This window comes from Sardina pilchardus, chromosome 17 (assembly GCF_963854185.1).
Source record: "Sardina pilchardus chromosome 17, fSarPil1.1, whole genome shotgun sequence".
NCBI classification, from domain to species: Eukaryota; Metazoa; Chordata; class Actinopteri; order Clupeiformes; family Clupeidae; genus Sardina; species Sardina pilchardus.
In genome coordinates, this window is record NC_085010.1 from 16,057,709 (window position 1) to 16,075,208 (window position 17,500).

At 43.4% G+C, this 17,500-nt stretch overlaps 3 protein-coding genes and 2 non-coding genes across 5 annotated transcripts in view; 1 reads left to right on the plus strand and 4 right to left on the minus strand.

Moving 5' to 3' along the window:
• lamb1b (laminin, beta 1b) overlaps positions 1-4,535 on the plus strand; it is a 33,181-nt gene extending 28,646 nt beyond the window's left edge. Inside the window, exons 31-33 of the mRNA XM_062517578.1 lie at positions 147-323; positions 557-716; positions 3,935-4,535. Of these exons, the coding sequence (XP_062373562.1) occupies positions 147-323; positions 557-716; positions 3,935-4,071 (474 nt within the window). The 3' untranslated portion in view covers positions 4,072-4,535. The remainder of the gene's footprint in view (positions 1-146; positions 324-556; positions 717-3,934) is intronic.
• Positions 2,564-2,704, minus strand: LOC134063223 (U4 spliceosomal RNA). The gene has a single exon (XR_009935986.1). It is a non-coding gene; the product is annotated as a U4 spliceosomal RNA (small nuclear RNA).
• LOC134063222 (U4 spliceosomal RNA) lies at positions 3,258-3,398 on the minus strand. The gene has a single exon (XR_009935985.1). It is a non-coding gene; the product is annotated as a U4 spliceosomal RNA (small nuclear RNA).
• Positions 4,536-4,798: 263 nt separating the features above from the next.
• LOC134061784 (dihydrolipoyl dehydrogenase, mitochondrial) lies at positions 4,799-11,706 on the minus strand. The gene is made up of 14 exons (XM_062517579.1): positions 11,415-11,706; positions 10,794-10,866; positions 10,482-10,561; positions 10,012-10,080; positions 9,499-9,568; positions 9,082-9,182; positions 8,545-8,688; positions 7,980-8,081; positions 7,514-7,704; positions 6,878-7,048; positions 6,511-6,700; positions 6,215-6,352; positions 5,610-5,699; positions 4,799-5,460 (listed from the first exon to the last, which is right to left on the minus strand). The coding sequence occupies exons 1-14, from the start codon at positions 11,451-11,453 to the stop codon at positions 5,395-5,397; spliced, it is 1,524 nt and encodes a 507-aa protein (XP_062373563.1). The 5' UTR covers positions 11,454-11,706; the 3' UTR covers positions 4,799-5,394.
• A 5,349-nt stretch (positions 11,707-17,055) lies between these two features.
• The window catches only part of tmcc3 (transmembrane and coiled-coil domain family 3), a 22,467-nt gene continuing 22,022 nt past the window's right edge, over positions 17,056-17,500 (minus strand). Inside the window, exon 6 of the mRNA XM_062517515.1 lies at positions 17,056-17,500. This exon is cut by the window's right edge and continues 1,780 nt beyond it. The gene's annotated coding sequence lies outside the window, so the exon portion shown is untranslated.

Sequence of the window (17,500 nt, forward strand, 5' to 3'; positions counted from 1 at the left end):
CACGTTCATTAAATTGGCATGAGTTTGTGTGGGTCAGTATTATTGTGCATTGTGCATCGTGTTTCATACAAATTAGAGCAATGATGATTTCCTGAACTTTGTGTGTTTGTGTGTGTGCATGTGTGTGTGTTTGTGTGTGTATGTAGCTGGATTCAGAGACTGCGTCTGCTGAGTTGAAGCTGAATAACGGGACGCAGTGGCTGGTGGGGATGGAGAGGGATCTCTCGTTGATTAAAGCCAGAACGCAGGAAACGGTCAACACAGCGCAACACACACAGCGCAACACTGACTACGTCTCACAGGACGTGGCACAGACCAAACAGGTAACACTTTTGATTTCTTTATTTGAATCCGCCAATCCAATTTCTTTACAGAAAGGATTCAAATATTCACACACACACACACACACACACACACACACACACACACACACACACACTGCATGCACATAAATATACAAACAGCAACACAAAATCATCAATCTGTCAGGATTTCAGGATTTCATAGCGTATATTTTTGTATGTGTGTGTGTGTGTGTGTATGTGTGTGTGTGTAGGAGCTTGACTCGGAGGTGATGCAGAGGTACTCCACCATGCAGAGTGTGATGCAGCAGAAAGCGGGCAACGTGATCGAGGGCCGACAAAAAGCCAAGGAGCTACAGGAGGAGGCCAAACAAATGCTGGACCACGCCGTAGCCTCCCTACAGAAACTTAGAGGTACACGCACACACACACGCACATACACACACACACACACACACACACACACACACACGCCATGGCCTCCCTACAGAAACTCAGAGGTACACACACTAGACCACGCCAATGCCTCCCTACAGAAACTCAGAGGTACACACACCCAGGCACACCCAGACACACACACACACACACCATGGCCTCCCTACAGAAACTCAGAGGTACACACACTAGACCACGCCATGGCCTCCCTACAGAAACTCAGAGGTACACACACCCAGGCACACCCAGACACACACACACACACACATTACACCTCACTACAGGTACACGCACATAGACCACGCCATGGCCTTGCTACAGAAACACACAAGTCATGTATTTTACGTGATTACACATCACAAATTGATTCATCAGGAGTAAAATTATCTGAATTACTCCAACATATTTACAGTTTTTTACGATTGTTTACACACTAAAAGAAAAATGTTCACACAATTTGCAAAACTATATGTTTTGACTGAAGTGTGTATGTTTTGACTGAAGTGTGTCATTTTGCAAACGATCTAGGAATTATGCAAACTGAGTGTGGCGTTTGGATAGCTGTGCTTATATTTTGCTAAAAATAACCCGGTTTTAAAAATTGTGTAAACAATTGAAAAAAAATTGCAAGCAGTTACACAAACATACACATAATGTTGGGAGGGTTACTTTTAAAATTCCACTACAGATTACAGAATACATGCCCTAATATGTGTTTCGTAATTTATTCCGATAGATTACTACTCAAAGTGAGTAAAGTATTTTGAATACTTTGGATTACATCAGTATTGTATCATATTTTGTTAGCAGTGGATAAAACCTAGCTGCTAGGGGCTTCTAGATTCCTAGGCTAGATAAAACCAACCGATAGTGTCAACAACAACCCACAAACTGTTTTACAGTGAGAAAAAAAATAACCTATGTGCTGCTATGAAACACTGTAAAAAAAAACTTACATCAAAGATATTGTGTTTTCACACAGGCTAAAAGGCTACCAAATCTCAAAGTAGGCCTATATATTTTTTTTAATGAATTTCAACAGTACAAGGGGAGTGAGGCTATACACATCTTTTTACAGATCGTATACTAGCCTAAACAGGCTGGTTGAATATAAGCCCCAGTAGGCTACTAATAACAAAGCTTATTTCACATTCTACATTCCCAAGGTGTTTTTTCTTTTTTTTTTCATTTAGGCAATCAATATAGAGGGAAAGAGACAGGAGCCGCCTGAAACAGGCTGCATGGTGGTTAAAAAGAAAATTGAATTTGAGTTTGGGAAGCCAAGTCCTACAATAATGATTTAAAATGTAGGCCTATCTGTATTCTGAATACACATTTAAATTGTATTTAGGATAAAATGCCCCCTCCTAAAAAAGCTATTTGCTTCATACATTAATAGCCAAATCAACAGACAAGCTGTTAAGCAATACATTAATTGTAAGTTATACTATATTTAATTCATAGATTAGGTTTACCTGCAGCCAAATTACACCTTACCTAGCCTAACATACACTCCTTAAGTGACTAAGGAAAGTTAGGCTACTACATTTTACTGTGAAATTCGTCTTCCTTCAACTACGTCGCGAGCGTAAACTTCACAGTGGATATGTGTCCCCCCGTAGTCAATGGGATGCAGAGCAACAGTAAAAATATAACTTGACTGCATCTAGTGATTATTATGGGAGAAACAGGCGGGGAGCATTCTCCCCTATTTACCTAAATTCGACGTTCTCGGGTAGCCTAATGAAATTTACTATGTCACGCACGACACCGAAAGAGAAGGTCCGAGTAAGATACTGTATATCATTTATTTCACAAGAATACAGCCTCCTTAGAGGCTACCAAAAATTGCCGTCGCCGACTATATTTCAAGTCGTCTAGGCGGGGTATTGGGTAAAGTTTTCAACTAGCAATAATCGCGCCTCGGATAAACCTCATGGGCTACGATACTGCCACTGCGCAAAGCTAACTTAAAAAAAGATTGTATTCGGAGAGCCTATCTGGGCAACAGTAATCACGACGCTGGTGAGCTCGACTATCAAAATAATATAACTCATCCAATGCAATGCTAAACCATGTAGAAGTGGGCTACAGCCCGTGTTATTGTAGGGTAATGTGCACCATAAAGTCACTTAAAATAAATACAGCAATTACTACAGCATATAATATATTTTTTCCACCCGACTGTTGCATGCTGGGATGCTGAAATGCGATCGCACAAAGCACAAGTAGGCGGAGACCGGCGCGTAGAATCTCATTCAAAAGTTCTGAAATGTATCATGCTGTTGAGATCGAAGTTGAACACGATCGCTCTAAGGAGCACATACCGTAAAATAAATAATATTGTCTATCTCTTGGATAAAACCGCTATGATTTGTCTTCATCTGTGTCCAAACTACGTTAATTACGTCCCAGAATCTGGTTTGGTACGTAAAGGCGCCCTTCAGCAGGGATGACCGTGACTCAGTAAAGAGCTTTGAATGAGCTGCATTTCCTGCATTATATTTCACAGGTATATAGTCTCCTTAGAGACCTCCAAAAATTGCCGTCGCCGACTATATTTCAAGTCGTCTAGGCGGGGTATTGGGTAAAGTTTTCAACTAGCAATAATCGCGCCTCGGATAAACCTCATGGGCTACGATACTGCCACTGCGCAAAGCTAACTTAAAAAAGGTTACACTCGGAGAGCCTATCTGGGCAACAGTAATCACGACGCTGGTGTGCTCGACTATCCGAAGAATATCATCCATCCTACGCAATGCTAAACCATGTAAACAAGACACATAAATAATTAAACATCAAAAAGTAAAGAATGGTTTCCTTAATAGCTTGCCAATTGTGTGTAAGGGATAATATTGTCTATCTATGGGATAAAACCACTATGATCGCTCATTTATCTGTCCGGTACGCACCAGAGCCGGCTCTGATAGGGAGGGGTGCCCTCTAGTGGATGATATGAAAATGATTGAGGACACAGCAATTGAGATCAATATATGTATATAAAAAAACATTGTAGATTAGCTGAGGTGCTGTTGACACAGCAAATGTCAAAACTCGAAAAAGTGCCCAAGACAGTGACAGAGCAATTTCACAATTGTTGGTAAAAAAAGGACAATGCTGTTTTGCACTCTCTTAAAATAGCCTACTGCAGAATTCACTAACTAAAACCTGAATGTGTGTGTGTTTGTGTGTTTCAGAGCTAGAGCGGTCATATGTGGTTAACCAGCAGACACTAGAGGAAAAAGCCCAGATTCTGGCGGGGCTCGAAAAAGCAGCTCAGGATTTACTTCAAGAGATCAGTCACAAAGTCACCGTCTACAGCATCTGTTTGTAACCAAGAAAATCTTCCCAACATTCCATCACCTCAACGTTCTGGAAGATACTAGAAGCTCTACGACATTCAGATTAGAAGCTTGCAAACAGACCCAATATATAAGCTAGAAATGTAATATGTGATCATGTTAAAATCTTTATATCTTTATGTTTTAAACTGTACACACATTACCAAGTCATTGTTTGGAAATCCTTTTCATTTGTATTCTACATTATTATGTACTATGCAATCTGTTCTCCAACAGACATTCAGAACTAAAGCATGAATGTAAAATTACTAATTTGAACATGTGATGAACTAAAATGAAGAAGATGAATTTGTCTTGTGTCTGACATTTCAACTAAAAGCATTCCCCCACACCATATTGACTGTGACTTTTTTGATGTTGGGTGTGTCAGTGTGTGAATCATTTGGGCGGTAGTGGTTAAGGAGCTGGAGCGTGCAATAACCAACATAAGTTGTGGGATCAATTCCTGGCTCCCGTTGCGCCCATGAGGAAGGCACTTATAACTCTGAACTGTTCCAGGGACAATGACCCTTTCAATAACATTGACATAATAAGTTGCTTTGGATAGAAGCATCTGCTAAATGTAATGAAAACGTTAGATTATTAATACCATGTTGTAAATCGCTGTGGTTAAAAAGCGTCGGCCAAATGTAATGTAATGTAACACCCGACCGCCAGCGCCATCTACTGAAAACAGGCAGGTACTACACACTCACAGAGTTAAACTTCATATGATATATTTTATTTCTGCATAGCTGTACATGTAGACACATACATACCTTGTACATCATACAAAACACTCTATTCTAGCCTTATTACAGCATACAGCAGTTCCTGACCCCTTACACACATTTTATTCATCTTCTCATATTCTCTCTCTCTCTCTCTCTCTCTCTCTTTCTTTCTCTCTCAGTAAACACTCATATATGTACACGTATATCTGTAACAGCAACTGCTAGCGCTGGCGGAGGGGTTATACATGTCTAGGCACAGTGCTACCATAGGGGGGCGCCAACATCTCACTCATTCCCTTTGCCTCTCAACACTAAAACGTCCCCTTGAGACGTTGTAGTGTAGAGAGGGTCTAAGGCTCTTCTCAACATCTCTCCTCGGTCCTCCGGCTCGTTCCCACTGATCTATAAAGAATGATGGGGCGGCAACAGTGGTATAGAGTCTATCCAGTTTAAAGATCAGTGGGAACGAGCCGGTGGACCGAGGATCAAGGGCCGAGGAGACGTTGAGAAGAGCCTCTAGTGTGTGTGTGTGTGTGTGAGAGAGAAAGTGTGCGTGATTGAGCAGTATGGATGGTAAAAGATTTAAAAGTTGATGGCCTTCCCAAATGAAGCAGCAAGGTTAGCCTCTCTGAAAGCCTCTGACACCGTCTGAGAGAGAGAGAGAGAGAGAGAGAGAGAGAAAGAGAAAGCATGATGCATGATGTTGGTTTATTATGTGTGACATGTCAGGTTATGCTCATTCATGGCTGTACATAATGATTGACAGGCTAATTCACCAATGGTGTGGTTTGACTCACCGGGTGGGCGTGGCAGACTCTGGCCACATCCTCACAGGAGGCTCCGTACTCCATGGCCAACGCTGCCTCGTTGATCATCTCTCCTGCACTCTACACACACATACACATACACAGAAGAGGTATGAGCTAAATGTGTTCCTCACACACCAACTTAGGCATGACTCTTCACTCTCCTCAAAGGAAATACACCCCAGCCAAAATACTCAATCTGCTGTGTGCATGATTTTATGTCTCTTTCCCACACACACACACACGCACACACGCACACACGCACACACGCACACATTATTCAAAGGGCCACAAAGGATCTCAGAATGTCATACACATGCACACACAGCTTTAGAGTCTCTGGATCTCTTCCAGTCACACTCTCACATGCACGCACACTCCAAGGATCTTGGAAGATCTCTTTGTATGAGAGCAAGAGATCCAGACATGTGCGCGCGCACACACACACACACACACACACACACGACCTTGGAGGATCTCTTGACCGCTCACACACACACGACCTTGGAGGATCTCTTGATCTCTCTCTCACACACACACTCCGAGGACCTTGGACTATCTCTCTCACTCTCTCTCTCTCACACACACACACTGACCGGGCCCATGATGTGTGCTCCGAGGATGCGGTCGGTCTCCTTGTGGCCGAGGATCTTGACCAGGCCGTCTGTGTCTGCGTTGGTCTTCGCCCGGCTGTTAGCAGCAAACGGGAACTTGCCCACATTGTAAGGAACTCCCTACAACACAGACACACACACACACACACATCAGCACAAATACATAGTAGTTTTATAGTAATAATAATAATAATAATAATAACAATAATAATAACAATATCAATAATAAAGGTCACAACAGTTTTCTCATTAGTCTGGAAACAATAACACACACACACCTCCTCTTTGAGCTGCTCCTCAGTCTTGCCCACCCATGCCACCTCGGGGTGTGTGTAGATGACGGAGGGCACACAATTGTAGTCGATGTGAGGGGTGCTGCCCGCCATGCCCTCCACACAGATGATGCCCTCATCCTCCGCCTTATGAGCCAGCATGGGGCCCGCCACCACGTCACCTATCGCATAGATACTACAGGGGAGAGAGGAAAGACAATGAGTGTGTGTGTGTGTGTGTGTGTAGGTGTACGTGGTCCTCTTAAGGGCCAGCATAGGTCCTGCCACCACATCACCTATCACATAGATACTACAGGAGAGAAGGGAGATTGTGTGTGTGTGTGTGTGTGTGTGTGTGTGTGTGTGTGTGTACCTGGGTACTTGGGTCTGGAAGCGGTTGTTGACGGGGATGCGTCCCCTGTTGTCCAGCTGGATGCCCACCTTCTCCAGGCCCAGGTTCTGTGTGAAGGGCCGGCGGCCGATACACACCAGCAGCACGTCACAGCTCAGGGTGTCTGCCTTACCGCCAGCTGCTGCCTCCACACTACACACAGCCACAGCCACAGCCACACAGACACACACACACACACACAGAACAAATCAGCATGGCACCTTAAATAACATATTTCAACACTCAGGTACGTGCTAACATATACACATACATGTACATACAGATACATGCAAACACACTGAACAAGTGATAACTAATATTAGCATATTCACACATTTAACTTAAGCTAAACTATCTAAATCAGTCTCAATGTCACACACATACACACTTGGAGCTGACACAACATGTGTGACATCACCACACACACAACAAATCAGCATGGCACCTTAAACACACACACACACACACACACACACACACACACACACACACACACACACACACACACACACACACACACACACACACACACACACACACACACACACACACACACACACACACACACACACACACACACACACACACACACACACACACACACAAGCGTTGACTCACGCCACGTCTATCTTGCCGTCGGGGCGTCTGGTGGCGCCCATGACTTTGGTGCCCAGCTTGAACTTGAGGCCCTGCTTCTGCAGGATGCGCTGGAAGCCCTTGGAGATCTCCATGTCGATGCCCATCCCGCCCACGTGGCCCAGGAACTCCACCGCCGTCACCTTGGAGCCCAGGCGCTGCCACACCGAACCCTGGAGGGAGGGGAAAAAGAGGGGGAAGAGAGAGAGAGAGAGAGAAAGAAATAGACAGACGACAAGTAGAACATTGAAGAAGGAGAGAGAAAGAGAGAAGGAGAGAAAGAGAGGAGGAGAGAGAGAAAGAAAGAGAGAAGGAAAGAAAGAAAGAGAGAGCGTGTGTGTGAGAGAGAGAGAGAGAGAGCAAGAGAGAGAAAGAGTGTTTTTAATCTCTGTTGTCTGTTATGGTGTCCCTATGTGATGGTTGCACTGCAGTGGTTTCTCTTCCTCACCAGCTCCACCCCAATGACACCTGCGCCGATGACTATCAGCTCTTCTGGAACCTTCTTCAGAGACAGCGCTCCTGTTGACGACACCACAGTCTCCTCATCAATCTGAAAAACACACACACACACACACACACATTAATGTTAGTTAGTCATACTTTATTAGTGCTGTTGAAAATTCCTGTAGGAAATTTGATATCTGCATTTTACCCATCCAGGGTTTGTGTACACACATTCGCAAACACACACTCGGAGTAGTGAACTCACTAGGAGCACACATCCAGATCATGGGCAGCCATTAATACAGCGCCCGGGGAGAGGGAGTTATGTGCCTTGCACAAGGGATGTGGATGTGGGAGAGTGCTGTTCAATCACTCCCACCACCCATATTTTTCCTACCAGTCAGGGACAAGAGCTTACATGGCTAACTTGGTCTTCCTCCTGTTTACCGGCTATGGTGTGTGTGTGTGTGTGTGAGTGTGTGAGTGTGTGAGTGTGTGAGTGTGTGAGTGTGTGAGTGTGTGAGTGAGTGAGTGAGTGAATGAGTGAGTGTGTGTGTGTGTGTACTTGCCTCTATCCCAGGAAATGGGGTAACCTCTGATCCAGTGGCGATAAGAATGTGTTTGGTGTTGATGACGTGTTTGCTTCCATCGTCGCCTGTTGCCGTGACTTCATTGGGTCCTGTTACGCTTCCGAAGCCATTCACGTGGGTCACCTAGCAACAACACCGAGACAACCGGCTGTTACCGTAGAAATCACACACACCACAATACCTCTCAGCATCCTGTAGCATGCCTTTACCATGCTTTTTACCATCCTTTTTTCACTAGCAGGGTAAAACCACAGATATCATCAACCTTTATAATATCTATGGGTAAAACCGCAGTGACTGGTAAGGTAAAATGGTTCAGGCTTCTGGAATCTGGACTTAGAACAGTGTTCCAAACTCAAGTAGACAGATACTGTATATATCTGCTCTGACTGCCATACCAACAAGACTGGCTTTTCAGCAGCATTGTGGTAGTGAAGGGAGAGTGACTATGTCCCTTCGCTACAACATCATACTTTTAAATAACTGAGCCATTTCCATGGAGGTGCGCAGCGTTACCTTGTTCTGTTTGAAGAGGTGAGCGATGCCACCCGTTAAAGCTTTAACTGCTCCAGACTTCTGGGCCATCATCTTCTCCAGGTTCAACTTCACTCCAGTAACTGTGGCATACACACACACACACACACACACACACACACACACACACACACACACACACACACACACACACACACACACACACACACACACACACACACACACACACACACACACACACACACACACACACACACACACACACACACACACACACAAGAATGACTCTGTTATTAAAGTACACATTATGAATAATGTGTTTTCATTTTGGTATTGGGAGTATGCAGAGGAGTGTGTGTGTGTGTGTGTGTGTGTGTGTGTGTGTGTGTGTGTGTGTGTGTGTGTGTGCATACGTGTGAGTGAGTGAGCGAGTCTTACCCTCTATTCCCCTGCTTTCAAAATCCTTCCCATGGGCCATGTGATAATAGTGTGAGTTATTCAGCAAAGCCTGCAGACAAAATGAAAAGCTCGCATGAACACTGGAACACACACACACACACACACACACACTAACGGACTCCCTCTCATCTAACAACAATACATTTTCCCACAAAGCTTGAACTGGCACTGTGAGCACACACAAACACACATGTGCGTCATTTACCAACTAGGCTGCCAAATTTATCACGCACATCACTCCGTGGCATTTAAAGCTGTGTAATGTCTTAAATTTCAATTCTATACAATAACATTATCGGTCTCAGACAAACACACTCTACAATAGGCCTCAACACGCCACACACACACACAAAATACACACTAAAAACCCCTCAAGATATGTAGACCCAGAAATTGTTCACAAGCGATCACATTGTTTTCAGACCACAGGAGCATAAACTGGTACAGCCCCCCAAAAAATCGTCCAGTTCAGGAAATCAGCTAAGCACTAACCTTGGAGGGGATGCAACCCACGTTGAGACATGTTCCTCCTAGGGTGGCATTCTTCTCCACACACACTGTCTGAAAGTAGAAACACACACACACACACACACACTTAGTAACAAGCCCATTGAATTATTTCAATGCAACAAGACTGAGAACAAGTGAGAAAAACACTATTCTGTATTGCTCATAGTACACACATGCACATCTCTGGGGGTGCCTCTCAACATCTCTCCTCGATCCTCGATGCTCAATCCTCGAGGGGCGTTGATCTGATCTATAACTAATAGATGATCTATAACGAACTGATCTGTAACTAACAATGGATAGACTATCCTATTGTTGCCGCCCCATCACTCTCTATCTAGATCAGTGAGGACGAGGATCGAGGGAGGAAGGGAGGGTGTATAAAACACCAAATGAGAGGCACCCCGGGTGTACGCTAACAACCCATGGAGAAATACAATATAAGAGATTACCTTAAATCCCAGCTGTGCTGCTTTGATGGCGGCCACATAGCCTCCAGGACCCGATCCCACCACAGTGACATCTGCATCAACTACAGGGGGGTGAGAGAAGAGAAAAGCTGGATTCACAAACAAAGTCAACTGTAGATTGATTGCAATCAGAGAAAACATAAGACAGCACACCAATGTTTACAGAGGTGTATCAAAATACGGCGAATTGAACCCTGATGCTATTTGAAGTGCATTTCTTGTTTTAATGAATGTGTCTGTGAGTTTGTATGTCAGTTCTGAGTTCTAAATTCCTCGGATGAGACGCGTGCTTACTTGGGGCATCGGCATATGTTCTTGCGCACACTGTCGTCACTCCTTGAAGCTTGGATGGGATCACCTGACCCCGCTGGATAACCACATAGGAACAACTTACGTCACTTAGGTATATCTACTTCATTAGCCATGAATGCTTTTAGCAACAGTTTTTCCCTTTTACTGTCTATGATATCCCACGTATCCCACATAGACCACCAAACATATGTGTCTATAAGCTAAAGGCTAGGCCTTGCGCAACGACACCATAAATAAGGTTTAGGACCTTCCTGCGTAGAGTAGAAGAAACAGCTGACTTCTCGCTCTAACCTCTAACTTAAAATCTAGCTGCCTAGTAGGTCTATCATGGCTAACGTTAGGTTTACTGGTGTTACTACAAATGTGATATGGACATTAAAAAGGCTGCCTGCTTTGAGAGTGTGTGGAGTTAAGAGTTGGCGTTAGCTAGATTATTTAGCTAATGCCTGCAGCTGACAGGACTCATATCGTTGTTACAAATGATGCCTAGCGTCTGTTGACATTAGCTGGCTAGGTCAAAATCGCCGGTCTGAGATAACATGCAGTGAAATAGCCTAGCTAGAACAGAAAGTCTTAGTTCACGAGTAGTAAGGAAAATCTTACCTTAGCCGCATTGCGACACAAAATATTCAAACTTTGCATGTTGGTTGACTGACGGACCCACGAAAACGACAGTAACGTTGGCTAAATTCACGTTACCTGAGTTGACCCTGTCCGTGTGATTCCAAAATCGCACAACTCCTTCGTGGGTCTCAAAACCTAGCGTGAAATCTTCATAGACTTACAATTGATTTATGTTCTCTTTTTCGTTTCACGGTGCAGTTTATGATTGTTAAATCTATTGCTGTCGCAGGTGCTGGCAAATTTAGACGCTGAAGACTGGGCCTGCCAACTCTTGGATAAGAGAGGAGCACAACCATAGAACACATTCAGATTACGCAAAAAGTTGTTAGTGCTGCCCTCTGCTGACAGACGCCAATACAATTTTGTACAGTCAATGCCAGCCTCCGCCAGCAGTATACAGTAGAACGTGGTGTGTTTTATTGACCAGTGTGATACACAGGAATTTGCCCACCCGTCAGTACTGAACAACACACACACACACACACACACACACACACACACACACACACACACACACACACACACACACACACACACACACACACACACACACACACACACACACACACACAATGTCTGCAGGTCACTCACTTCGAGAGTAACATCAACACCTATGAGGACCTCTCAGTTTTTTTTGTCATTAAAGTTTTTTATTGATTTTTATAATTCACAAACACAATAATCATAGACATTCCATAAACACCCAATGCCTGTGACATAGGCCTACAGAAAAATAAAATACAAACAAATATAAAACAAAACAACTTCCCTCACACACACAATTACACATAGGCTACACACTGTAATGTATGTACCCATACACACTTATGTATTCACCTGCATCGTTCTAGCCTTCTAAGAGTCTGTACCAATGCTGTAATCAAAATACAGCCATGCTTGACTATTTCTGCTTGGATTATTCTGCACCCAATCATAAGTTCAAAAGCGGCTGTCTCTGTCATGAGTTGAAGCCATTCTGCAACCTCTGGTCTATGTGGGCTCTTCCACTTACGGAGAATAATTCTAGCTGCTACCATGAAGCCTGTTACCATTAGGCTACTCCAGCTTCGGATTTAGCAAATGAGGACCTCTCAGTTAAACACAGGAGCACAAACCACACAAGTGATCACGTATTTCCCCCAGGCTAAATAAATGAGTCTTTATCTATCTATCTATCTATCTATCTATCTATCTCTATCTATCTATCTATCTAGAAAACAATTGCAACTCCAGACCATAGGCTGCCATAGCCAAAAAGGCAGCTCACCCCCACCTCCTTCACTCATCATTCCAGCTGTTGCCAGGATACTCTAGGTCCCACCAGCCAGGAAAACTTAGCCTACAAAGAATCATGCTGTGACAATCCAGAGACTTTTCAAAATAATAGCCCACTCCCCCCTAATTAGCCTACAGTTTTTCCTCTGTCGCTTCGCTGCTTCACTATTAACATTTGCAGAGCAGTTACAGTAGTCCTCTACATGTATCAGATCATTACTTCATTAGATTCTCTGTGCGTCTCCTTGATAACCCTACAATTCCTGCTCCGACGATGTCATTCCGACGGAACCTCAGAAGCCTCTCAAGTGAACATTTTGCAACATTAGTAACTTCTGCTCTACCTATTCCAAGCTCATTCTCATCACTTGAGGTTAATGATGCTACAGACACTCTTTGCTCTACACTGGCATCCTGTCTGAATGCAGCATGTCCTCTTTCCACAAGACCCACTCGTTCTAAACCTCGCCATCCATGGCTGACAAACAGTATACGCTCAGTAGGCTACGCAAGGAACTTAGAGCTGCTGAAAGGAAATGGCGTAAATCTGGAGATAGAAATGATCTTAGTAAATACCAGTCTATGCTATCATCTTTTTCATCCACTGTCACACTTGCAAAAAGAACATATTATCAGAGTAAGATTGAGAACGCCACTGACAGCAGAAAACTTTTTGCTACGTTCAAGTCTCTTCTCAATCCTCCACCACCGCCATCAGCTACTTCACTGTCAGCAGATGACTTTGCAACATTTTTCACTGAGAAAGTTGCTAAGATAAGTGCTCAGTTTGATGACCCTATAAGAAGGACTCTGCCTGGTGTTAGCATGATGCCATCATTGGACTTTTTCTCTCCTCTTGATGAGGAAGCAGTCTCTCAACTGCTTCAGCGAAGCCGTCCAACAACATGCCCTTTGGATCCTGTCCCGTCTACGCTCCTGCAGTCTATAGCACCCGCTATTATACCGGCAGTCACACATGTATTTAATACTTCACTCAGTTCTGGAATAGTTCCTTCTTCTTTTAAACAGGCAAGAATTACGCCTTTGCTGAAGAAAAGTACACTTAATTCAACTGATGTGAAGAACTACAGACCTGTCTCCCTTCTTCCTTTCTTGTCAAAGGTTTTGGAGAAAGTGGTCTTCAAGCAAATGTGTGACTTCCTCTATCAGAATAACCTACTAGACCCTATGCAGTCTGGTTTCAAGAGTGGTCATTCTACTGAAACTGCTCTTCTATCTGTGACTGAAGCATTGAGAGTAGCTAAGTCCTCTGCTCAGTCATCAGTGTTAATTCTGTTAGATTTATCTGCAGCCTTTGATACGGTTAACCATGACATTCTCCTTTCTACACTATATGAACTGGGAATTTCTGGGAAAGCTCTTGACTGGTTCAAGTCTTACCTTAAAGGGCGTTCTTTTAGCGTGTCTTGGCAGGGACAGATATCAAAGTCTCATGACCTCACTACAGGAGTCCCCCAAGGATCAGTATTAGGGCCCCTCCTTTTCTCTATTTACACCACTTCTTTAGGTGGGATTATTCGCTCTCATGGATTTGAATATCATTGCTATGCGGACGACACTCAACTTTTCCTATCCTTCCCACCTGAGGACTCTAGTGTTTCCCATCGGATCTCTGCATGCCTGAAGGACATTTCAATCTGGATGAAGGATCAGCACCTTCAGCTTAATCTTTCCAAAACTGAGCTCTTGGTGTTTCCAGCAAAAACAGCTATTCCCCAACAGATCAATATCCAGCTTGATTCATCCTCACTGACTCCAACCAGATCGGCACGTAACTTGGGTGTCATAATTGATGACCAACTTACTTTCTCTGAGCATGTTGCCTCAATTGCAAAGTCATGTCGGTATACCCTGTACAACATTAGGAAGATCAGACCTTATCTGACACAAGATTCCACTCAGCTTCTTGTACAGGCAATGGTTCTCTCCAAGCTGGACTACTGTAATTCTCTGTTAGCTGGCCTACCTGCTTGTGTATTAAGACCACTACAGTTGATTCAGAATGCTGCAGCACGACTGGTCTTCAATCAGCCAAAGAGGACACATGTAACCCCTCTCCTAGTTACTCTCCACTGGCTCCCTATAGTAGCCAGAATTAAATTTAAATCTCTCACTCTGGCCTATAGGACACTGACTGGATCTGCTCCCAGCTACTTCAGTTCTTTAATCACGATGTACATTCCCAACCGCCCATTGCGATCTTCTGAGGAGCGTCTGTTATGTCGACCAACCATACATGCTAGGTCAAATTGTAGATCCTATTCTTCAGTGGTTCCGTGTTGGTGGAATGAGTTGCCCAGTGCTCTCCGTTCCAGCAACAGCTTTGGATCTTTTAAGAGGGGTCTTAAGGCATATTTATTTAATATGCACTTAGTCCTTTGAGTTTGTGATGTGTTATGGTTTGTATAATAGTATTGTTTTGTTATAATTTGTCTATTGATAGAATTTGAAATTTATTTTGCTATTGTCCTTAAATTTAGCCATACCATGCTTTAGTTATTATTATTATATATAATTAACTGAGTGACTTATTTGATTGCTATTCTCATTTCACTGTTTTATTTCTCATTAGGTTAGTGCTTAAAATTATTGTTTTACTGATAATATTACTATTCTCCCTAGTTTGTAATTGTTCACTGTTAATTTAATTTGTATTGTTATTTATTTGTATGTCGCTTTGGACAAAGGCGTCTGCTAAATAACCATAGCCATAGCCATAGCCATAGCCATAGCCATAGCCATAGCCATAGCCATAGCCATAGTGCAATTAGTGCAAACTGCAAAACCTAGTGGATAACCTGCAAAAGCACGTCACTTGCTCAAAAGGATAGTCCACTCTTCAAAAGCAAGTATTCATGTCAATGAAACTACCAGTGTCATCAAAAAGAGAAGTCTTGACACCATCTTTCATGAACAAGATAGTCATGTCATGTTTTCATAACAGTTTATTCTCTGTGTTTCCAAAGCAAAAAAAAGGTCACTGAAAATGCTCAAGACTATACACTACTTGTACAGCCATTTTAAAACTATACAGTAACGTTACACATTGCTGTAGTTAGGGGAGCAGTGAGTACAAGACACGGAATACGTACATTTTTACTGTATGTTCCTTGCATAGTTTACAGCATTGTGACAGAAGGAGAAATTGCTACCATGATGCACAAATTACTAAATGTTGTGGAGGCTGAACTAATAGTTAGTATATTTATTCTGATTTGAGAAGAGCACCAAAGTGATTAAAGGAACACACACACACACACACACACACACATAATAATTATCATTATAATAACACATTTTATTTATATAGCGCCTTTCTCAAACTCAAGGTCGCTTTACAAAATCAGAGCAAGACAACACAAGACAAATATACCATGCAAATCATGCTTTTTGCACTTATCCTGCCCCTCTACACCCGCCCCCCCCCCCCTCCATATGCACAACAGGCGAAAGAAACTGACAAATTTCACTGCAGTATCCTTGTATGATGGAAAATGAAACAAGTTCCTGAGACAGAAAGGTCTTGAGATGAGCTTTGAAGAAAGGAAAGGAGGGACAGGGAGAGAGGGGGGAATTCCATAACTTTGGGGCTATGGCTCTGAAAGACCTGCCAATTAGGGTAGAGTCTGGTGGTGGGGACAGTGAGGAAATTCTCGTTAGAGGATCTAAAGGAGCAGATTGCTTGGTGTGAGTCTGGCTGCGGAGTTCTGAATATATTGCAGTCTTTGAAGTCACACACACACACACACACACACACACACACACACACAGCCCTTGAACACTGCTGCTCCTGAAGTAGTTGTTTTGCTGTTTTGTTTTGTATGCACTTTGTGTTTTCTATTTTCCACTGTTGTCAGATTACCAAAAACACCCATTTCCATCTTAAGTGAATTGAATGGAAAACAACTTCTTATCTTTATCTCCCTCTCGATGCCATGAAGGAAAACAATGTGGGGAAATGGGGAAAAGGAACCCATTTCAGTCAGCAGAGGGCGCTCTTCACACGCATTCTCTCGTAATGACAGGAGATGTATCCACGCGGGCAGAAAGAGGTCAGCCAAAACACGCAGTGAGCTGAAAACTTCAGTAATGAACAAGTCTGTTGGCGATCCCGTCCTTTATATTCTCATCAAACATGAATAGGCGTGGGCAAGACTGTGGGGGGGTGGGGGGGGGGGCTTGTTTTGCCGTAGAGTGTGAATGTGTTGGACACCTACGGAGAGCCTACGTGCTTCAAGCTGTGATCTATTCCCAAAAGCACATGCACACAAATTCACTAAAGCTCTTAGGAGTTTCAGAGAGCAAACAAGAGGCAAAGACACAATTGCAAAAAGAAGAGGATTTATTTTTTTCAATTTGTAAAATTGTGTTATGGAGGAGATTCATAACCGGATTATCCAGTTGACATACACACACACACATGCACACGTGTATACAATACAAATACAAACGCGTGCCGTGCGCACACACACACACACACACACACACACACACACACAGACACGCACGCACAGACACACACACACACACACACACACACACACACACACACACACAGACACACACACAGCCCTGTCCACGGCATACAAGCACCCGCATGTAGAATTACATACATAGAGAACTTTGAACTTGTTTATTATGCTTACAACTGAACCAACATATGTGCCTTTCACACACACACACACACACACACACACACACACACACACACACACACACACACACACACACACACACATACACACACACACACACACACGCACGCACAC

Bases quoted from the DNA above. Each gene is read 5' to 3' on its own strand.
- LOC134061784 (XM_062517579.1), bottom strand. From the start codon at position 11,453: ATGCAAAGTTTGAATATTTTGTGTCGCAATGCGGCTAAG. The intron at 9,183-9,498 runs GTAAGACTCGCT...TGTATGCCACAG, and splicing joins TGAAAGCAGGGGAATAGAGG to TTACTGGAGTGAAGTTGAAC. The intron at 5,461-5,609 runs GTGAGTCAAACC...TCTCTCTCTCAG, and splicing joins GAGTCTGCCACGCCCACCCG to ACGGTGTCAGAGGCTTTCAG.